Here is a 23,181-nt window from a genome sequence, read left to right as displayed (position 1 = left end):
GGTGTGTGGAGATCATTAATTCGTATGCAACGGTGTTCTTATAACACGCTCATCAACATATGTGTTAGTGAATTACATCGTTGCCTTAGCACACACCTCTAGGGCTTTCTTTTTGCTGTTGTCCTTTTTTCATGCGCTGATTCAATGAATTGTGTCTATGAGGATTGTGACAGCTGTCCCTGGGAATCTCCCGCCTTTATTCTCACCGCTCGACACGGCAAGCGGCAGGTGTTTGAGCAGGAGCTGCACATTTCTTTTTGTAAACAATAAATGAAAACACTTTCAGGGGGTAGTGTTGTAGGTCGTTCGCTAAATGTTGTTCACGAGGTAGCGTGAACCCATGCCAGATAGTGAATACTCTACATTCCAGGTTTGTGGATCATCTACCTCACATGAATTGGTTTTAGCGAGTGCCGTTCAAGAGTTGAGACGATACATCTCAGCTCCAGTGAGAGCCTCCCCGGGAGGGGCCCCCCGAGGCGCCGCGCCGACCGCCCCTGGGCCCTGGAGATACGTTGGACGCCCCTGCGACGGGCGGCGAGACCGCCGAAGACGAGGGCGAACTGCGCCTGCGCGACATGGGGCTTCCGGTCCCCGCGAACCAATGAGCGAGCGGCGGCCGTCCGTCTGTCCAGTGAGCGGCCGCCGCGGTCCGCGGAGCCCCGCCCCTCCCCGCGAAGCCCCGCCCCGCCCGCGTCCTCCTCCACACTCCTGCCGATCTGGATTTTGGCGGCCGTGCGGGAAAATATGGCGGAATATTTGAAAGGTAACCGAACAGCGCGACGCGCTCGACGTTCGTCCGCCTGTCGGGTCAATGAGTTCGGCTCCGCAGCCGGCGCTCGCCGCGCGAAGGCACAGCGAACGGGCGGTCGGTAGAGACATTCGGCCGGAGCACCGCGGCGACAGGAAGTCGGTTCTCTCCCGCCGCCGTCGGAGGGCGGCTTCCCCGCAGCGCGGCTCCGAGGGGTCGCCGGTGAGGTCCCGTACCGGCCGCTCCGGCGACGGGACGTCGGGTCCCCGCCTCCTCCGGCGGACGAGCGCGGTGCTGGGATCCGTGCGGGAGGCTGGAGCCGCGCTGCTTCGCGGGGGGCCGGGATGATGCGTTCAGGGCCGACTGAGAGGCGGGGGTTGACGGGCAGCTTCTGCTGACCCGCTGCCCCCCTTTGTATCCCCTTTGTGACTCAAAGACACACACTTTGTAAAGCCCGGGTCTGTGGAAGCATCAACCACCTCAGGGGCCCTTCATCTAGGGGCCAACCTCCAGAGGCATGGAGAGTGTGTATAGAAACTGCGTTTAGTGGCAACATGTGGTCACCTGAGATGATAGAAAGGCTGATAATGATCAGAATAGCAGTATGGAGGCGATGATCTGTTGAGCAAAAGTAAATATTCCCGAGCGCTTTGCAGTATTGGTTGTCACCCAAAAATGATCAGACTAATTCCATGGATGAACAGCAGTTTGGCTGAAATGCACACCGATGACACTAAATGAAACGTTGAAGAAGCAGGTCTGTGAGCGCGCCGGTCGACGTTCCTCTCAGACGTCTGAAGGCTCGAAGGATTCTGCCAGTAACTGGAATCACCGAATGTCCGGGCCTCGTTCTGCCCCTCAGTATCCAGGAAGCAGGAGCAGCTCGCGGTCTCGCACCCGAGGCAAACATTTTGAATTTGAAGTGCGGAGCTGTATAAACAGAGATAAAGGGTGGTGCTGTGTTAGATTGCAGTGTTCCGTGCATGATGTCCTGGGACGACCTGGAGCAAATATGTCGCAGAGAGAGGGTCCGCTGCTCGGAGCTGGGGGTCACCAAATCCAACGTCAATGAATATGAAGTGGAGTTCCTCTGTGACTACAGGAAGACCAAGGTAAGCGACCAGGCACCTGTCTGCTTTTGTCTCTGGCTCCGACCCTACAGCAATCCACTGACACAACCTCACGACCGGCTGGTGTTCAGGGCCTCCGCCGGCGGGTGGGACACTTCTGAGATCTGGGGAAAAATACACGGAATTAAACGGTTTGTAGAGAAGATGGTCCGGAATGGGAAGATATGGCGGTATGCATCCCAAGATGTGCGTTGTCTCCGCTGGATTTGCATACGTCCTATTTTCTTGTATCGTCTTGTCAGCCGTGATACAGTTCTTCCCTTCTATTTTAGCATATTTTATAGATAGAATCCCAGGGAAATTATTTTGGCAGAAGGCTCCAAAATGACAGTAGTCACTGCTGAACATGATATTGCTATTACTGTGGTCTCGGGTTTCCTTCCTGCAGACAGGGTAGGAGTTCTGTAGTTTGATGGCCACGGGTAAGAAAGGCTTCCTGTGATGTTCTGTGGGGTTCCTCGGTGGTCTCGGTCTACGGAAGGACTCCAGTACAGCGTGCAAGGGGTGCGAGGCCACGATACATGAGTCTCCATGATACTGAGACGCTTTCTCAGCATCCTCCTATCGGACGCCTCCGCTAACCACAAGTAGCGTGATTCGATGTATTGCTGTTTGAGACCGAGGCAGGTCATCTTAGGTTTTGACCGGACTCACTGCACGGCGTTCACCTCAGGGCTAACAGTGCTACATAAAGGGGGTCTGGGGAGACTTAACTGTTGCGTTGTGTGTTTCAGGACGAGGAGTTCTACCTCGTGAAATGGAGGAGCTTTCCAGAATCCGAGAACACTTGGGAACCCAAGAAGCACCTCAAATGCCCCAAAGCCATTAAACAGTTCCACCATGACTTGGATCAGGAGCTGCGGCGCCTGAAGAGACGCTGCATCCCTAAAAAGCTGGATAAGGACATCGTGACCTTTCTGGTTCTGAAAGCCAAACTGCGTCAGAGCCTGCAGCGCTGGGAGGCCCACTTAAACGAAACACGCAACCATCCCGGGCGCATCTTCGTCGCCAACGAGGTGGACTTTGAAGGTCCACCGAAACACTTCACGTACATCAACAGTTACAAAGTGGGCCAGGGCATCGTGCTGGACGAAATGGCCGTGGGCTGTGAGTGTAAGAACTGTGTGGAGGAGCCTGTGAATGGCTGTTGCCCCGGGGCCTCCCTGCATCGCATCGCCTACAACAGCCGCGGGCAAGTCCGGATCCGGCCGGGAAAACCCATATACGAGTGCAATTCCCAGTGTCGCTGTGGACCCAACTGCCCCAACAGAGTGGTGCAGAAGGGCATCCAATTCGACCTGTGCATATTCAAGACAGAGAATGGGCGTGGCTGGGGCGTCCGCACCCTGCAGCGCATCAAGAAGAATACCTTCGTCATGGAGTACGTCGGGGAGGTAAGACCGAGCTCTGTCGGCCTCAAGGAGGCGCCCTTCTCTCGTACCGGCTGCTCGGCTTGACCGAGCCGGGCGGACCTGCAAGAGCAAGGTGCGGTCGGTCATAGCTTCCTTACATTTCATCAGTTGTCATGAGAAATGTAATGGTCGTCTACAACTGGCGGCAGCCCTGATTCTCGAAAGAAATTAACATCCAAAAAGGGGTTCTGTGACCGCGGAGCGAGTCCAGGTAGAGTTCCTCCCAGGACTGGCACTGAGCTGGGCGGTTGATGCTGAGACTCTGCAGGCTGCAGTTTAGTTCACTCAGGTGCAGTTTCAGAATGCCATGGAAGTGTAAAGGTGACAGGCTTTTGGGGTGGAGAGCACTCACTGCCAATCTGCAGTGAGGTCTAATGTTTGCAGTTTTAAGTCTCGCAGGGACTGAAGACGCGAGTTTGAACCATCACAAGACGTCAAAAACAAATCTGAATTTGTGGAAAGAGGAGGAGAAGTGATTTCCCTCTGCTTTTCACATGAAAATGTCGGGACGTTTAGAATTCACCACCTACCTCCTCCAGCGGGTCAGTTGTGGATGTTGCTGCCAGTATTCAATAAGCTATGATGTTACTGTTTGATATACACTGCTCAAAAAAATAAAGGGAACACTTAAAAAACACATCCTAGATCTAAATGAATGAAATATTCCTATGAAATACTTTGCTCTTTATACAGTTGAATGTGCTGACAACAAAATCACACAAAAATGATCAATGGAAATCAATTGTATCAACCCGTGGAGGTCTGGATAAGAATCACACTCAAAATTAAAGTGTAAAAACAAACTCCAGGCTGTTCCAACTTTGATGTAATGTCCTTAAAACAAGTCAAAATGAACCTGTGTTGCTTCCTGAGTGGACACTATGATTTCACACAAGTGTGATTGACTTGGAGTTACATTGTGTTGTTCAAGTGTTCCCTTTATTTTTTTGAGCAGTATATTTTCTCCAGCCAGTTCCCTGTGCCTTTGTCCTTTTTGGAAAATACAACAAATGTCATTTCGGTCAGAAAAAGAAAAGCTCCCGCTCCTCCTTTCAGCTGTTCACATCAGGGTCGCCACAGCCAATCACCTGCCTCCATCTAACCAACAGCCAATCACCGGCCTTCATCTAACCCAGAGCCAATCACCTGCCTCCATTTAACCAACAGCCAATCACCGGCCTCCATCTAACCCAGAGCCAATCACCGGCCTCCATCTAACCCAGAGCCAATCACCTGCCTCCATCTAACCCACAGCCAATCACCTGCCTCCATCTAACCCACAGCCAATCACCTACCTCCATCTAACCCACAGCCAATCACCTGCCTCCATCCTGTGGTCATTGGTCAGCCTCCTATCCAAGGGCTTGGCTCTGGCCGTTGTCAATAAAGTCCAGGTACCCGGAGAACCCAGTTTTACATCCGAGAGGCGAGATGTTTCCGCTGGACCAAGTGTGAGCCGAGGGCTGATGGAGGCAGCAGGTCTGGAGGCTGAAGCCTTTATAGTCCTATAGACTTTCTGTTGACCTCGAAAGGTGGTTCACAGAGAAGAAACTGCAGACAACTCCAGTGACTACATGAGCAAAGAGCTGCAGCGGGCGTGGTGTCTGAGTTGTGTATCCAACATGTGATTTGTGCTGGAGGTGTGACATACATCGGTATCTCATGAACACATTCATATCATGAATCTTCTGTGAGAACGCTCAGCCGTGCACGCAAGAGACATTAACTTCGATCTTGCGCACCACACTGTAAGAATGATACCGCGAGTGACTGCAGCGACTCCATTACTATTTCTTTCATTGGAGAGTATTCAAAGCTGCGCTCGTCTGGTGCAGAAACCTGCCGTCCAGTGTCTCCGTCCAACGAAGGAGACCTTTCCTGCCCTCTCATGGGATCAGAGCTGGTCATGATTCAGAGCCACGCTGTTCCACTGGCATCCCCGTCTGATGGCCTTCAGTCCAGCCACGTTCTTCTGACGTGAGGGACAATGTTGCTTTTGTTTCCAGCTCTGGCAGCCTCAGGCTCCACCAGCTGTAACCTTTTTAATTTCTCGCATGCCCAGTCTGTCCATGGCTATGGCTTCTTCCCCTTGTCTCTCAGGTGTCCTCGCTGTTAGCTGGCGGCAGGCTAGCGGCGCAGAGCGTCCCAGTGGTGTCAGTGCTCAGTCAGTGGTTAGAACCTCGCCTTCTTACTGCCTCATCATGTCAAGCCTGGTAGCTGTAATTCACCCGGTTCGCTCGCGATTTGAATCCCGGTCCGCCTTGCCAAGTACGGTTACCGTGGTAACTGAGAAATCCTCCAGTTCTTGTGATGTAGCATTCAGCCCGGCTGATCTCCGTGCCTTCTTGGCCTGGGTGATTCTAAAACTTGGTGTCGTGTCCCATCTTGACTCCAGATCATCACAACAGATGAGGCGGAGAGGAGAGGCCACATATACGACCGACAAGGCTCCACGTACCTCTTTGACTTGGACTATGTGGAAGACGTCTACACAGTGGATGCAGCTCATCAAGGCAACATCTCCCACTTTGTCAACCACAGCGTGAGTCCCACGAAGCCCACGACCAAGCGTGTCCTTCGGGCTCGTAGCGGCCAAATGACTAGGAAGGAGTGTTGGTCTCATTGGACCAGCAGGTCCATGAGCCTGTCCTTCTGCAGGAACACCAGGGAACCACTCTGCTTGTTCCACACCTTTGGTTGAACTCCAGAGGTTTGGAACTCCCAGTGGAAGATGGGCAATCTACCATCTTCAGCAGATGAATGGATGAATGGATGGAGGGGAAGATAGGTAGATGAGTGGATGGACAGACCATCATCAGACCATCCACTCATCAGTTACTTAATCAATTACATTAATTTGTAATAGGAGCCAGGTACATTGTCACAGTATGTATATAAATACATACACACACACACACACACACACACATCTATGTATATATATATGTGTGTGTATATTTATATGTTTGTGTGTGTGTGTGTGTGTATGTATATATAAAAATGTATATATACAGATGTTTATATTTTACAATATAAATATGTATCTATATATATGTATATCTTCTTTGGTTTTTTCCCTTCAGGGTCTCCACAGTGAATCCACCTTCTCCATCCAACCCTATTCTCTGGATCCTCCTCTCACGACGTCCATCAATCTTCTCTTTGGTCTTCCTCAAGACCTCCTGCCCGACAGCTCCAATTACAGCATCCGTCTACCAATATACTCACTCTCCCTCCTCTGTCCATGACCTTCTCTGACCTTCTCTTCAAAACCTCTAACATGTGCTGTTCCTCTGATTGACTCATTCCTGATCCTCTCCATCCTGGTCACTCCCAAAGAGAACCTCAACATCTTCATCTCTGCAACCTCTAGTTCTGCCTGCTGTCTTTTGGTCATTGGAACAGTTTCTAGTCCATACATCATTGCTGGTCTCACCAGTGTCTCCTCCAGCTTTCCTTTCCTTCTGGACGACAGTCTTCTATCTCCTAGCACCCTGACACTTTTCTCCACCCATTCCAACCTGCTTGGACCCGTCTCTTCACCTCTTTTCCACACTCTCCTACGCTCTGGACTGTTGACTCCAAGTACCTGAAATCCTCCAGCTTCTTGATCTCCACTCCCTGTGGACTCACCGTTCCACCCGAGTTCCTCTCATTCACACACATATATTCTGTCTTGCTGCGACTAACTTTCATTCCTCCCCATTCCAGAGCATACCTCCACCTCTCTAGATGTTCCTCTACCTGTTGTCTGCTCTCACTACAGATCACAATGTCATCCGCAAACATCATGGTCCATGGAGATTCCTGTCTAACCTCATCTGTCAGCCTGTCCATCACCATTACAATCAAGAAGGAGCTCAGAGCTGATCCCTGATGGAGTCCCACCTCCATCTTGAATTCTCTGTTACCCCTACAGCACACCTTACCAGTGTCTCACAGCAAGCATACATGTCCTGCACCAGTCTAACATACTTCTCTGCCACTCCAGACTTCCTATATATATATATATATATATATATATATATATATCAGTTTTGAAATATATGTCTGACAAATGTCCATCCATCCATCCATTCACACATCTAGTATTTACCACTTCTCCTGCACTGAGAGTTGCAGGGATGCTAGAGCCTGGTCTGAAGACTGTATATAATTACTATAACAATCATAGCAATGGCAGTGATATTTGAGTCCGTTGTTAGGAAGTGCAGGAAAATGGAGTACCTTTGAATTTGCATGTTGTCATGTCAAACTCAAGTCTTTTTTCCTGACACGACCTCCAGGTTAGGACTGAGGTGCGCCTGGTGATGAAGGCTTGTCGGTACAAAACTGACCATATTGTCAAGTTGGTCAGGTGGTTTATATAGAAATTTTAATCGTAAAATGCAGACGCCTTTTTATTTAGTTCCCATTTCCTCGTCTTTTTTCCCCCTGAAAGCTGCTCGTGTTTTGAAACATTTCCTCTCGTCCCTTTTTTCTGCCCAGACCGACTCAATCGGCTGCTTTTATCCTAAGATTCCACATCTCACGCTTTGTATTAAAACGTCATAAACAGTCTGTGCCTCACTGCAGGCCGCTGCCACTGGAAACATATCCACTCTTTATCCAGACATCTGTGTGCACCTGACGGCTTGCTTGAAATGGATCCCGTGCTCTCTTCAATTTGCCCGTCAGGCCGTTTGAGGTGGCCACTCATAAACCCACCTTCAACACTTGGATGCTCCACCGACACACTCGTATGTAATGTTAAAGTACCTAGCATGGTGGTCTGAGGGTCTACCTGTGGAAGATCTCATGGTGGAACTGCAGCTGCTGTAGAAAATTCATAGTATGACAACTCTCCCCGGGCAGCTGCTAAAAGACAGAAAAACACAAGGTGGTAAAACTGGGAGACAAATCAAGAAGCAGTGCCTTTTAGACAATACGTGAAGTCTCAGCCTTAATGCCGCGTCCCATTTGGGACGATTATGAGGATTTGAACAATCATCCTACGTGATACAAATATCAGCCTTGTTTCGTGTCCGCCGGACTCCACGCGAGGCATCAGAAGCCCACAGGAGACAACAGGTGGAGCGCGGAGGCGAGGGATAACCGCCCTAAAGAATTGTTTTTGTTTCTCCGCAGTGCACGCCCAACCTGCAGGTGTACAATGTGTTTATCGAAAACATCGACGAGAGGCTGCCCAGGATCGCTCTGTTCTCCACACGGGCCATCCGGGCTGGGGAGGAGCTCACGTTTGACTACAAGATGCAAAGTAAGTGCAGACCAACTGGTGGCTTTCCAGGAGAGACACCAGGAGACCTTTGGAACGGCAGGCTGGCGAACCTGGAATCATGTGCGTCTGCTGTGAAGGCCGGGCTACACCGCTATTAGAAGTGGAGATAGCATCCGGGCAGTCAAAGGCCCCGCTAAATTTCTTTTTTTGATGTTAAAAATTGGATTCTTTCTATTGAGCGTTGTTTGATTTGTGTTTGGATTACTTCCCAACCAGTGTTTCCTCTTGCCCTTCCAGTGGATCCTGTGGACACAGAAAGCACCAAGATGGACACCAGCTTCAGCCTGGCAGGACTCCCCAGCTCCCCCAAGAAGAGGATCCGCGTGGAGTGTCGCTGTGGATCCGACCTCTGCCGGAAATACCTGTTCTGACGCAGGACTGCAGGGAATAGACCGCAGGCTGTGGATCACTGTAGATATGTTTTAAATGAAACTTTAGTCTTTTATTGTTTTGTTTTTCTACTGTGTGAAATACCTTTCATTTTTAAAAGTGGAAAGCTTGCAAAATGGAAACTCCGAATGGCCACAGAGAGAACTTGGAGCCTCCGGAGCTTCTATCAAGCACCAGTGGCTTTGTGTTTACAGGATTTGAACTTTCCGTCCCCTTGTCATTGTCCATATCTTTGTACCATTTTAAATGACTGCCTTGTATCCCAACCTGGGAGTTGGAAGTGCTGCCGTGCATTTGTGCACGCTGTTGCCTTACATGGTGTGATTGACAGCTAATAAACCCCCGACCCGATTTTAAGAGGGCACCTAGAGCCAATTTGTAGACCGCCAATAAGCTAGCTCAAACCCGCCGTAGCAGTCGGTCTCCCATGAGGGAGCGTGATGATTCCAGAGCGATGATCCCACTGCAGCTCTTTACCTGGGAGGTGTGTTGTGAGCTGGGCTGCCCACAAGGAGGGCTCGTCCACCCTTCGCTCGCACAGCAGCGTCTGGATGAAGAGCTTCTAATCGGAGAGTATCGTCTCCTGGCCTGTGCTCAGGAGGCGAGTCAAGTGTGTGCAGGTACCCGAGTACCGAGTACTTCTATCGAAGCTCCTTCGGGACATTGAACGGTTGTATTTCAGGTCGGTCAGCAGCACATGCAGACACCCGAGCGCTGCCGAGCCCTTCATCCTCCCGTTCACATATATGAGACTTACACCAATAATAATGAAATTATAAGCGCTCTCAGGCCCACCGGCGCAGGCTTGGATTGTTACATTTGTCGTTGTATGGGGTCGCGATGCTTTCCCTGCTTCCTTTCCCGTCCTTCCTACGCCTCACGGGCTTCAAGCCAGGTGCTCCTCCTGCGTTGTGACCTTTGGCTTTGGAGTAAACGGTGTGTTGCGTCAGCTTGAAGCGAGTGTAATTCCTATCAATTGACAGCGCATCCAAAAATGAGCTTATATGTGTGATGCCACCCGTACGTCTGAAAAGATTTGAAAAAGACTCATAGAAAACTAGATCCTTTCAGCGATAATCTCCTGCCACACAATGTTTTCACCAGGTGTTTGCAGAGCCTCTGCTATTTCCTTCTCCACGCTCGTGATACGTTGGAGAGTGGACCTCGTACGACCTCGTACCACCCGGGCTGTTCTGCCTCTTTGTGGACGCTCCCCGCTAATCGGGACGTCCTTCATTGTTCCGTTCATCCGTGGCGTCTCTGCTGCCGGTAGCACTATGCTGATTGTTTGTCTACCACTTCTCCTGTTCCTGGTTCTATGTGAGCTCGTCTTGGTTGACGATTGTATTACGTCAGCGAAAAGATTGAGTCCCATAAGACTCTTAAGGTTTTTTCCTGATTTCAGTTTTAAGTCTGAGACTGAATATCGTAATGTGTGAGCCGTGTATTAGACATCGGCGCAGAGTCAAGTCCTGAATGGCTTCCTCAAACACCTGGGCTCGCCGTTGGACCCTGGTTCACTTTCTGGCCGTGACCTTTCCCGGTGGAGGGGCAGAAGTTGTTGCACCCCCTGTTGGCACGAGGGCTGAGGGCGGGACCTGGGGATGCATAAGTACATTGAAGGACCGGCCGTGGCGCCGCCTGATTTGGAGGCCCGTTTGGAGGCCCGCTTGGAGGCCCGCTCTCACCGCAGGGCGATCGTGGAATCAATCAGGACACTTCCCTTGGAGAGGCCTGGCCGTCAGCAAGGAATGAATCTCGGTGTTGGACACGACCCAGGAGGCCGAGAGGTCTCAGAGACCCAGGAACCAGTCGTATCGTTGTTTAATATCAGCGTTGTCATTGTCCGCCGTAGAACTTGTGTGTCCTTAAGCAGAGAATTGCTCATGCAGTCAAAGCCTCAAGCAGTTTTTGATGCAGCCACTTCTCCAAACACTTTTCCTCACGTCCGAAGGAGGTCATTCACTTCACGCACAGGTCAGACACATGAGCTTATTTCAAAAAGGTGCTGCATGAACACCTTCCTACCACGGGCACAATGACCCACCACGAGCTATCATTACTTCTGCTTGGTGTCTGGACGTGAGGAGATCCTTTCTCCTGATGCATGTCTAACCCACGACAGCGACTCAGCCTCTCAGATCCTCCACCTCCTCCCAGCACTTAAAGATCCAGCCGGAACACAGAACGCTGACAGAACCTGGACTGGATCCATTCTTCTTATCTGTGACCCCTGGAAAGCGTGTTCAGTTCAGCATGTAGATGGAGATGCTGCTCAGTTTTGACCTTCATGTAGGGGGCAATGACTACCTGATCCAAAAGGTGGAGGAGGCTCAGGAGGCCAGGAGATGGCGCTGCAGCACAGAAGGAGCTGTACATCTCACCCCCACAGAGGACTATCTTCCATCAGGTGTGAGGGTGACAGGAGCCTTTCCTTTGGTTTGGAACATGGGATCCAAGAGCAGATGTTTGGAGCTTCTGAGGGCGACAGGCTCCTGTCCTCCCAAAGGGCAGAGAGACATTACATGTGGAGCCCTTGGAGAAAAGCTCCTGGATGGCGGCATCAGTCCGTATTTTGAACAACAGCTGCCTGCTGTTAACAGCTTTACGTGTCAAGCCAGGAACCGTCTTTGTCTTCACATAAAACCTCTCTTTGCACCAGAGACGTGCTTCTTTGACACCAGTGCATTTTTGTTTTGAATGATGACGTTTCAGGTTCTCGTGCCGAGTGGACCCAGAGCCACCAAGCAGCTGGAAAGGCTTATATTGTATGTAAGTATCCTTAAGAATAATAAAATGCTTTTATAGGAGTAAAACTTACTATTCATTTTTCTTTAAATACTTTCACCATCCATTTTCGATAGCTCACCTGAGCTGGACTCGTCCTCGGTGGTGTGGAAGCCATCGAAGTGACGTGGGCTTGGAGGAGGTTGCAGAGCGAAGGCCTCTGCTCGGCACACACACTCGCTTCCTCCGTCGGGCCACAAACATGCAGTCGACAATTGGTGTTCTTCTTCACCAGAACATGGAATGAACTTTCTCAGGCAGCATTAGTGAGGAAATATCTTGACAGGATATCATCAACTACCAGCCTGTCCTGAGCCTGGAAAGCGTCTGGGTCCACCTGGATCCACCTGGATCCACCTGGAGCCACCTGGATCCACCTGGAGCCACCTGGAGCCACCTGGATCCACCTGGAGCCACCTGGATCCACCTACTCTGCTGGACTCCATCCGAAGCAAATGAAAGACGCTTTTGTGGCTCAGAAGGCCATAGTTGGACGTTCAAATGCAGAGCAGGACATTACTCCCTCAAACAACCTCGACTGGAGCAAGGGGCATCAGTCCCTTCGAAGGTGTGTGTGTGTGTGTGTGTGTGTGTGTGTGTGTGTGTGTGTGTGTGTGTGTGTGTGTTTTAACAGCACACAATCACACCTATCAAAACGGATGGAACCTGCAGCAGATCCCAACATCCAAATGATCTCCGACAGGTCAAAGTGATGGACGTTCCTGGTTCGAATCCTGACGTTCATCATGAAGCTCCAGGCTTCTTCTTCTCAGGGGTTTCTCTTTGGAAGACGGCGGCCGCTGACGACAAGGATCTCCTTTCGCCGCATTCTTTCTCTAAGGGGACGGAAAAGCCTCGTTGGATAGTTTTATTCTGTAAAAGACACATTTTGTTGCATGTTCTCTTACTCATCGGCGGAAGACGAAAACACGGACGACACCAATTTGTTTATCTATTTATTGAAATTGTTTTCCTGGATGGAAGTGTTGGGGTGATGTTTTAGGGATGCAATGGTCTTCTTTTTCTCAGACATTTGAATGCAGCTTTATTTCTCCCAGCCAGTCTGTAAGATGGCGTCACATTCAAAAGTGAGGGTCTGGAGATGGAGTTGGCCCCGTTACTTTGGAAAAGAGTGAATTTACATCGCAAAGACGTAAACATACATTCGAAGCAGGAACATCAGCCACGTGCCGGGCGAACTGAAAGTCAAACACTTAAAATCATCTGCTGACCGAGAGGGGAAACCCTCTTGAGCCGCCGGGGGAGGAGCTGGAGCTGAGCAGCTCTTCCACCTGTGGTGGAGTTTTGGAAATAAGAGGGACGAGGAGATGCGGCGAACGGGACCTCCTGTCAATGACCGAGGAACATGACCGAGGAACAAGAAACACATCAGCGCGGAAACATGAGGATCCTTTCCGCCGATGAATGAGGGTCATCCCCCCCCCGGAGGAGAGATAAACCTTCATAAAGATAAACTCTAGTGTTCTTTGGATCCAGACCATGTCACTTTAACTGCATCTGTGTTTTTCTGTCTGCAAAGTTGGACCCTGTGTTCTGTTCACAAAAGGTCAGACGCATCACGACATCTGACAAGGAGATCCTCTGCAGGTATCCTGAAATAACCCTTCCCTCATTTCAACCATCGCACCTCTCGTGTGTTTGAGAGGTGTTTCCCACGAACCACATAGCAGCAGCCGGTGACGGAAGAAGCTTCAGAGCGAGTGAGATGTTCCTCAACCGACGGTCGCCACGTAAACTCCTGAAATCCCGGATTCCGCGGGGACGCCCAGGCTGAGCTCGGTCACTGAAACTGGACCGACGTTCTCCAAATGAAAATCGTGATGAGAAATGTTTTCTAACGCATTAATGATGACCACCGCGGATGTCCTCGCAGCAAAGGATCCTGTACGAGGCCTCTGTTTCCACGGCGACCACACCGACCGGAAACAGGCGGTGCGTGCCAGGGCGTCGCACCGACCCGACGACTCACGCCGACATTCTAGAGTTACGAATCTGGAAAAGAGGCTCTTTGACTTTGTCCACTCTCGGTCTTCCGGACGTTCTCGTCTTCTGGCGGCTGCGGTTCCCAGAAGCCGAATGGTTGTGAGACAAGCCAAGCGTCCTGCTGCTCCTCCTCCGTTTACAGATGCTGACTTTTCTGGTCTCTTCTGGGCCTCACAAAGCAGCCTTGTCATAAGACTGACAACCACAGCTCACACATTTTTGTCCTCAGCAAAGGGCAGCTTCTCCCTCGGTATTTATTCTCCCTTTGTGACTAAACCCCCCCCCCCTCCGGGCCAAGTCAGACCACCGCTGGCTCCTTCACCAGCTTCTTCACCAGCTCCTTAACCAGCTCCTCAACCAGCTCCTTAACCAGCTCCATAACCAGCTCCTTAACCAGTTCCTTAACCATCTCCTTAACCATCTCCTTCACCATCTCCTTAACCAGCTCTTTTTCGGGGCTCGTGTTCCTTGGTTTTGGCTAAATGATCTGCTCGCAGGTTCTCGCTGTGTATGGAGTTGTGACTAAGGCCTCTAGATCCTCTGCCAGGAGCAGGAGCGGCGCTCTCTCCAGGGTCTCCAGGGTCTCCAGGGTCTCCAGGTCTCCAGGGTCTCCAGGACACAGGCCACGTCCTTCTGTTCTGTCAGCTCGTTCTTCACACGTCATCTCAGCAGTTTTTCCCTCTTAGGGTGTCTGAGCGTTCCTGTGTGATTGGCCAGGAATTGGAAGGCGTGTGGTGATTGTGGAAAGGCAGAGGGGTTGTTTACCCTGCCTTTCCTCTGGCGCCGGAGGTTGTACAGTGATGGACAGTTTGGAGGATGAGGGTATGAAAGGATGCCATATGAAGATCTCTGTAACATCTAGTGAGACACACAGATGGCCAGTGATTCTTGCAAAGAGGGGATGAACGTTGTGCACCGAGAGCGCTACAGATGGAGATACCTTCACCGCATATTCTCAAAGTCCAATCGGTGTGTGGAGATGAAGTGAGATGAAGCGGCGGCGGCTCCGTGGAACCACCTCCGACATCACGGTCTCGCTCTGCCGTCGCCGCATCGCTGTTTTTGTCAACTTCCCAGAATGCATGGTGTGTGTGGCGTGTGGCCGGGGTCCGGTGAGGAGTTTCTCCTCAAGCCAGAAAGATCTCGGTTCCTTGTTCCTGCAGCCCCGGGAGCAGAGAAGGTTCTCCCTTCTCACGGAGGATGTAGAGGCCTTTGGAGACGGGCCCGAAGAGCCCAAACAGCCTTTGCACCCTAACGTCACAGCAGACGGCAGCCAGGCAGCGAAGCTTCTACAGCTCTTTCATCCTGGATGCATCGCTGCCGCTCGGCTTCAGGTAGGACGACGTAATTCTTGCCCCTCCTTCATTTCTCGAGGGAACCCCGGCTCTTCCCTGCTAACTGGTCAGAATGAACATAGCCTGGACGGCTTGGCAGGTGACTTCAGGAGACACCAGTCACTGTCGGTCTCCACCAGACCAAGCAAAGAGACCTCAAAGTGCCAGTATTTGGAGTCAGATTGTGACCCGGGGTCGGCGGGTTTTATTCTGACAGAAGAGTGAAGGGACGCTCTGAAAAAGGGACAGATTTTCCAAGTCAGAATTTACCCGCAACAGAAATAATGTCTGCGGTCAAATACTCTTCACTTACAACTCTGCAGTTTGAACCGCCAGGTCCTTGAAACAACAATCTGTCAATGAACGAGCTGCTTCGGGCCAAAGGAGCCGCTCCTTATGAGCTTTAGAAGCACCGGCTTCTTCGCTGACTGGCAAGCTGCACCTTGTCAGGTAAACATGAAGTAACGGTTGCAGAGACCTGTGTTCCCCTGGACAGAACCGGCCCAAGCTGGGTTCCCTAGATCACACCACGTCACGTCACCATCCCATAAAAGCCAAACGTGCCAACAGAAGTAAGACACGGCTGTGGCCGCCATCCGAAGTTTGTGTACATCTGAAGAAAATCATGGTGAGATGACGAGAGCAAATTCAACTGACATCGTCCGGCACGTTTCAAGAATGTAGACGAAATTTCAACCAGAGCCTTCTGTCACACCGACCCTCTTTTCCAAACTGCTTATAAGATTTGTTTTGTCCGTCTATCCCGCTGTTAGAAGGACCGCAGTAGCACTCGGATGTGTTGTTTGTTATCGGCCCCGGGCTCGCGGAGGTCTGGCTGCACAAACTGCTGCTGTCAGTGAAAGGGAGTCGCCCGTGGAAAAACATGCTTCTGATTGCAGAGTCTTCGCGATGACACCGGGTCTCACCTACTGCGCTCAATCAAACGCCACCGTTCCTCAAGCAATGGCTCCAAAATCACATCGCCGCCCCCCGGACCCCCGTTTTGATCGTCACATGTGCTTACATGACACAATAAGGCTCTCGTGGCAGATGAGGTTTAGTCCTGCAGCAGGCTGGTAAATGGGAAAGGAGCCCTTTCTTCAAGTCTTTGTTGAGGAAGAAACAGACGATAGGGTTGACGCCAGCTTGGGCAAAACTCATCCACACCGTGGTGGACAAGTACCGATGCGGTATTGTGCAAGCCTTCACAAACACCCTCCAATAGCAAGCCACTATGTAAGGAGACCAGAGCACCAGGAAAAGCAGGGTGATCACGTAAAACATCCTGCCGAGCTGCTTCTCAGCTTTGAACTCTTCCATGCCCAGGAGACGACGGTTCTGGTTGTGCAAGTTCTGTCGGATTCCCAGCAGAGTGGGTGGCATGGGACCCCTGCCAAAGCCGGCGATCCAGTTGGCCGCCGCCTGCCCGGTCGCCCCCGGCCCGTGGAAGGTCCAGTTCTGACTGATGGCTGGCACCATCTGAACTGGCTTCATCTTGCGATGCTTGTACTCAAAGAGGAGTAACTTCAGGTAGACGACGTGTGTGGCCAGAATGAGTACGGCCAGCATTAGCATGAAGCCGAGTGTATCGTTAGCCTTGAAGTAGCGATGCTCAAAGATGCACTGGTCCTCCTCGCGAATGAACTTGTAGGTGCCCACATCAAAAACGGGTGGGAAAGCCATGGCGACGGACAGAGTCCACACCATGCACACCACGGCCACACAGGTCCAGAATGTCATGCGCTTCGAATAGAAACGATGGTGCGCGATGGCCATGTAGCGCGTGACGCTGATACAGAACAGCATAAAGGCGGTATGGAAGCAGAAGAGAACGGCCATGAAGGCCACCACCTTACAACTCAACACGCTGTAGGTCCACGCCGAGCCGTTCTTTATTGACACCAGCACGAAGGGGAAACAGATGGTCGAGCGGATGGTGTCTGCCAGGCACAGGTCCAACAGGAAGTAGTACGGCGTCTTGTGCAGGGCACGGTCTCGCAACACCAGCAGGGACACCACCAGGTTGCCTACCAAGCTGACGCAGATGATCAGGCCCAGCAGCACCAATTTAATATAGGTAGAAGCACTGGAGGCGGGGCTCTCGGTGGCCACGGCTCCCGTGGGAGCGACCTCTGGGGCCAGGGGCCCCATGGGCCCCTCGCTGCTGTCGTTTCCATGAGGCATTTCAAAGGCTTGCCCACCCATACCGCCTCTGCCCCGAACGGCGAAGCGGCCCTTCCTCCGCCGCCTCCTCGGTCTTCTAGCTTGTCCTTCGTCTTCGTGGTTGCTTCCCTTCCGTGGCTCACAAGCAACAGGAAAAGCCCGATCCGCATCGCTCCATTGTGATCCCGCAGTCGCCACCTGGTTCGGTCCGAGAGCCTGAAAGCAGTCGCCAGAGACACAGAGTCAGGATTTCACCGATCTTTGTCAGGTCCACACCGGATGTCAGCTCCAGCTCGGTATGCTGGCTTTCTTTTCGCAATCGTCTCAATGCCGTCCTCTCCGGACACGGTGCGCTTATTTAGTCCCGCCGTCGTGGGACTTCGACTCCTCTTACTTGCACTCTGAAGACTAATAATAACAATAATATGCGCAGGTTTTCAAAAACCCAATGGTGAACATGCTGTATGTTTGAAATCATGACTGCGGCCAAGGCCGACGCTTCGGTGCTTCGGGCTCTCACTCCGAGTGCGTTCCATCTGACTCTGACCCAGTTTGTCGGCCTTCTGCAAACCTTGCCGATCGCGGCGGGACACCCTGACCTCCAGCTCGGACTTCCACCCGCAGATAGACCAGGACTGACAAAGATCCCGCTCCGGGGCTCATCTTGCACTTTTGTGATTCAAATTCTTCCCGATATACTGTTTCAGGTAAATGGATAGTTGAAAACCAAACCAAATTAAAAGCGGTTTTCCTGATCCAGACAGAAATGTCGTAGTGCAGGTCAAACCGCCAGTAAGCGCACCATGCAGGGTGGAGGTCTGAGGAAGGCCGATGGTAGCTTTCACATCTTTGAATCGAGCCCTTGAGAGTTGTTCCCAGATATTAAGCAAACAACAATTGAGTACATCCACAAACCCTGTGTCTTGTGTTGATGCATGTAATATCACCAACCCTGACAATAATCAAGTCCTTAATAATGGGAATTACAAACAACCTCATCTAAACCTATAGTGACAATATACAGGGCCGTGATATTTTCGAAGTGCATCACTCAGCGAGTCGATGAAGGTAGCTGGTGTGAGAGAGGATACAGAGAATAGGGTTAGATGGAAAGGGTCGATCCGCTGTGGAGACCCCTGAGGGGAAGAGCTCAAAAGAAAAGAAGAAGAGGAAGAAAGAAATTATAGATAGTTAATTAAAACCTGGCGCCATGCTTGCATTCAATAGCTAACAAATTCATGATCACTAATAAGCAAACAGGCGCTCCGACTTTATGTTAGTCGTTCTCTCAGTCGTCTCGGCTACATAACCGTTTCTTCATTTGTGGATCCTTGATCCAAAACTGATGGACTCTTGCTCACAGCCACTGGCCTCATCTGGAGGAAGGGTGAACTGATGCTGGTGGGAAAGCATCCAAAGAGCACCGATTCACTGAGCTCGCTGACAAATGTGGTCGATTTGAAGGGGCCATCAGGCTACTGACTTCTTCTCAACCAGAACTTTTCTCACAGAACCAAGAAAAACGGAAATGTTTGCTAAAAGAGAGGAGGCTCATCAATACATTTGTTCAAATTAGTACTTGGGAACAAGGGCAGGAAAGATGGTGTGCTCAGTAGACATCATCAGAGGATTTCATGGTGATTCTGATGATCAGGACCTTTGGGAACCCCAGTGGGACCCAACCTTTCAGATGCTCAGGTCTCTGCATCCGTGCTTGGAGTCGCTTGGAGTTTCCAGCTCTTACCTGAATTCTAAATTGGAGGCCAAAGAGGCCTTTTTTACTTTCGACCCCAAAAACCCCATCAAAACAAGTTCAGCATCGCCGGACTGACCGGACAATCCCGTTTGCAAATGGACAACCTGACACGTGTATCCTCTACCGGATGGCTGACACCCAGTTTCCTGTTTATATTACTGCCTGCCGCCAGAGTAGGCACCACTTCCTGTTCTGAGGCGAACAGCACAGCCTTGTCAGCACTTTCACGAGAAGCACCTCTGTCTTCACTTCCGAGTTCAACGCAGAGCGTCCCGATTGTCTCATCATTGGCCAGGATCTCTGCGGACTCCCGCGGTGACATTTTGAGAAATGTTTTTTTCTTTCAGCCTCTTTGAGCTCCACTTAGGGCAGAAGCTGATCTTCTCTCCACAAAGTCACGCGGAGTCCGAGTACATGGTAGAGGAGAGATGAGCAACCGACATCGATGTAGCGTTCATCTCCAAACCAATCAGAAGAACCAGACCGTTCTCTGCTCTCTGACCATGCTTTCCTGACGGGGCAGGATCTGGACCGACGTTCATCGTCATCACCGAGTAGCAGGGCGTGGAACACCAAATCAAACTCCCTTTATTCGTTAAGAAAACCGTCTGAACTGATGGCAAAAGTTGGACCCCAGGAGGAACCGGATCCTCTTTCGGCGGACTTGGCGATCGGGAGCTTAATTTTACTCCAGTCAAATGTCTGCGACCCGAAGAGACGCTGAGAAACAAATGAAGTCACACCAGATCCTTGAAACCCGCTCCCTGGCGTGCGGCGCTGAAGGCCCTGAAGATCCACCGGCGTGATCCTCAACCGTGGACAGTGAAAGGTGTCGACGGGCTGAGAAGCGAGAGGACGAGTGAACGGAGGACCTGCGGCTGCTCCGGTACCTGAGGACACCTGCAAACCTTACTGCCTTCTTAGACTGTCCTGAAGAAACATACACTCATAACCTGCCACGCAGAGTCGTTCTTAAAATCGCCAGGTGCGCTGGAGCTTCTCTGAAAGACACCAGGTCCTGTTTTACATCACAGATATCGTCTGGTGATGATGATGATGATATCATCTTCATGGCTTCTGCATCACTCCTAAACAGTACTGTGTCTTCAGACCGAAGTACTGTGCCCTTAAGTTGTAGTACTGGGTCTTCAGCTCAGTGTACTGTGTCTTTAGCTTGTAGTGCTGTATCTTAAAACCTGTAGTACTGTATCTTAAAACCTGTAGTACTGTATCTTAAAACCTGTAGTAGTGTATCTTAAAACCTGTAGTACTGTATCTTAAAACCTGTAGTACTGTATCTTAAAACCTGTTGTACTGTATCTTAAAACCTGTAGTACTGTATCTTAAACATGTAGTAGTGTATCTTAAAACCTGTAGTACTGTATCTTAAAACCTGTTGTACTGTATCTTAAAACCTGTAGTACTGTATCTTAAAACCTGTTGTACTGTATCTTAAACATGTAGTAGTGTATCTTAAAACCTGTAGTACTGTATCTTAAACATGTAGTAGTGTATCTTAAACATGTAGTAGTGTATCTTAAAACCTGTAGTACTGTATCTTAAACATGTAGTAGTGTATCTTAAACATGTAGTAGTGTATCTTAAAACCTGTAGTAGTGTATCTTAAACATGTAGTAGTGTATCTTAAACATGTAGTACTGTATCTTAAACATGTAGTAGTGTATCTTAAACATGTAGTAGTGTATCTTTAACCTGTAGTAATGTATCCGTCACCCCTGGCATTGTATCTTTAGCCTGAATTATTGAATCTTTAGCTTGTAGTATTGTATCTTTAACCTGTAGTATTTTTGTCTTTAGCCTGCAGTATTGTGTCTTTCGCCTGCAGTATTGTGTCTTTAGCCTGTAGTATTGTATCTTTAACCTGTAGTATTGTGTCTTTAGCCTGCAGTATTGTGTGTTTAGCCTGTATTACTGTATCTTTAGCCTCTAGTATTGTATCTGTAGCCTGTAGTATCGTGTGTTTAGCCTCTAGTATTGTATCTGTAGCCTGTAGTATCGTGTGTTTAGCCTCTAGTATTGTATCTGTAGCCTGTAGTATCGTGTGTTTAGCCTCTAGTATTGTATCTGTAGCCTGTAGTATCGCTCCCCCTCCAAAAAAAAGGTTCAGGATCACCACCTCCTGCAAAAACCTCCTGTGATGTTTGTTAAGCAACAAAGCCGAGAAGAAAATAATATAAATGAAATAAAGTACCCACATTACTACTGTGTGGATGTATTTGTGCTCAGAGTATTCATCTCTGTATGTACTCAGAGTTTGTACTCCGAGTACACGGCTCAGTTTGTACTCCGAGTACACGGCTCAGTTTGTACTCCAAGTACACGGCTCAGTTTGTACTGCGAGTACACGTCTGTCCGGCCAAAGATGTCGTGGAGAACATCGAGTCCCTCCAGATCGTGCCGGCTGTGAAAGCTTTGCCTTATCGTTGGGTGATGTTCTCCTTCTCGCAGGTGGAATCTCAACTTCCTTCCGGCTTCTGTCTCTGCGGCCTCGCCCGGGCCGGTCCGAGCCTCACCGAGGGTCGCGGCGAAGATCGGCACCTTCCGGGGCGAAGGCGCCCCACGGACGCGGCGGTTCTCGGCCGAGGCCTCGCTCGATCGACGGGAGCGAAGGGGAGACGGAGTTCGGCCGGACGGCGGCCTCAGGAGAAACATCTCAAATGGCCCTTCGGAGAATCGCCGGCGTGAAGCCGCAGCGCATCTGCTGATGCTTTCTGTTGTTATTGGGTTCTTCTGGAGGGGAGGCACGTTAAATCATTACTGGACGTGCCAATTACGCATTAATAAAATGTTTTCAATCAGATGATGACTGGGATTTGCAGCCTCTCAGGAGGAGTCCTGCTGGAGGAGGAGCTTCTGGATGCTGCCAGCTGGTTGGCGGGGAGGGCAGTCACTGCGAGGAGCCGGGTAGCAACAGCAGCCGCCGCTCCGGCTGCACGGCGGGGGAGGGGGGGCGGCCAGGCCCGGTTCCGATCCCCCTCCCAGTCAAAGCATCAGGCCGAACCCACCCTTTACTCAGGGCCCGCACGACACCCGAGCATCCCGACACACACACACACACACACACACACACACACACACACACACAAACACACACACGGGGCGCAACGACAACCTGCCGGCAAAAAAAAAAAAAAATGGTGTTGGCGTTTCGCGTCTTACCTCCTCTGCACCTGGACGGGGGTCCGATGGAGGCTCCTCTGCAGGCGGGGGTCTGGATCTGGATCTGGATCTGGATCTGGATCTGGGTCTGGGTCTGCGGCGGCAGCGGCGAGGGGGAGCGGGTGTGTGTGTGTGTGTGTGTGTGTGTGTTGGGGGGGCGCAGTGAAGCCTGTTGCGGATTAAAACAAACAAAGCTCCAGGTCCCTCCCGGTGCAGATCATGACGCCCTCCCGGTCCCGGTATCAGGACAGGTCCACCCGGTCCTCCGGGCTCCGCGGTGTGCTTCGTCCTACCGAGGCGTCGTTGAGCTGGACTCCCGCGGGGGGGGACGGATCCCCGCCAGCTCCCGCAGTCGAGCGGCCTCCGGCATCGGTCCGTCCGAGAGCACCGACGGATCAGCCTCTGTCATCCCGGAGCCTCGCCGGCTGGGGACCGGGGAGTGTCCGTCACCAGAGTCCCGCTCCGGGGCCGGGGGGCCCCCGGCCGAAGGGTCCGACCCTCATCCCCCCCTCCGCCGCGATCCGTCGGCGGCCGGTCCCGGTGTCGGTCAGGCGAGCGTCCGTCCGCGGTGATACGCCTGCGCGGCGCCGTCGGAGCTCCGAGGGAAGATGCTTTTTTTTCCGGAGCGTCAGTGAACGCAGCATCCACAGCCGCTGGGGCCGCCGGGGATGGACCGACACGGGCGGAGGAAACCTCTGCGGGGGCCGCGGGCCACGGGGGGGGGGGGGGGTCATTATCATAATAATGATCAGAAAATCGCAATAATAAAACAGTAGGAACAACAATACTGTAGGCAGGGAAAACCCATGGTTGATGGTAAAACGTCCATTTAATAAGCAGTAGCTGTTGTTGGCCACAGCCACGCCACGCCAGCCCGCGATCAATCCAGGGTGAATAAAAAAACAGAATTCCTTGCACCACAAACCACACCGACAAAATTCCCAGCGACCCAAAAAAATCACATGGAAAACAAGCATCAACATAAACCCCAACATT

General features: G+C 51.2%; 2 protein-coding genes across 3 annotated transcripts; one reads left to right on the top strand and one right to left on the bottom strand.

Annotated features, from left to right (window-relative positions):
• The first annotated feature begins 703 nt into the window (after positions 1–703).
• On the top strand, positions 704–9,300 carry LOC147226756 (histone-lysine N-methyltransferase SUV39H1-like). 2 transcript variants are annotated; one of them, XM_086159550.1, is made up of 6 exons: positions 704–766; positions 1,718–1,863; positions 2,616–3,275; positions 5,689–5,835; positions 8,421–8,550; positions 8,809–9,300. In XM_086159550.1, the coding sequence occupies exons 1-6, from the start codon at positions 748–750 to the stop codon at positions 8,940–8,942; spliced, it is 1,236 nt and encodes a 411-aa protein (XP_086015676.1). In that variant the 5' UTR covers positions 704–747; the 3' UTR covers positions 8,943–9,300. The 2 variants fall into 2 exon arrangements, with proteins under 2 accessions (XP_086015676.1, XP_086015677.1); XM_086159551.1 differs by lacking the exons at positions 8,421–8,550; positions 8,809–9,300 and adding an exon at positions 6,377–6,775.
• A 4,900-nt stretch (positions 9,301–14,200) lies between these two features.
• Positions 14,201–22,734, bottom strand: gpr173 (G protein-coupled receptor 173). The gene is made up of 2 exons (XM_086159553.1): positions 22,186–22,734; positions 14,201–17,465 (listed from the first exon to the last, which is right to left on the bottom strand). The coding sequence occupies exon 2, from the start codon at positions 17,289–17,291 to the stop codon at positions 16,107–16,109; it is 1,185 nt and encodes a 394-aa protein (XP_086015679.1). The 5' UTR covers positions 17,292–17,465; positions 22,186–22,734; the 3' UTR covers positions 14,201–16,106.
• Between the last annotated feature and the right edge of the window lie 447 nt (positions 22,735–23,181).

The sequence above is a fragment of the Fistularia commersonii genome, chromosome 14, assembly GCF_037954325.1.
Source record: "Fistularia commersonii isolate RoL2024-O1a breed Wild chromosome 14, RoL_Fcom_v1.0, whole genome shotgun sequence".
NCBI lineage: Eukaryota > Metazoa > Chordata > Actinopteri > Syngnathiformes > Fistulariidae > Fistularia > Fistularia commersonii.
The sequence above is the reverse complement of the archived record's forward strand: the minus strand, read 5'-3'. Positions and strand labels throughout refer to the sequence as shown.

Bases quoted from the DNA above. Each gene is read 5' to 3' on its own strand.
- gpr173 (XM_086159553.1), bottom strand. From the start codon at position 17,291: ATGGGTGGGCAAGCCTTTGAAATGCCTCATGGAAACGACAGCAGCGAG.
- LOC147226756 (XM_086159550.1), top strand. The intron at 5,836-8,420 runs GTGAGTCCCACG...GTTTCTCCGCAG, and splicing joins CCCACTTTGTCAACCACAGC to TGCACGCCCAACCTGCAGGT. The intron at 8,551-8,808 runs GTAAGTGCAGAC...TTGCCCTTCCAG, and splicing joins GTTTGACTACAAGATGCAAA to TGGATCCTGTGGACACAGAA.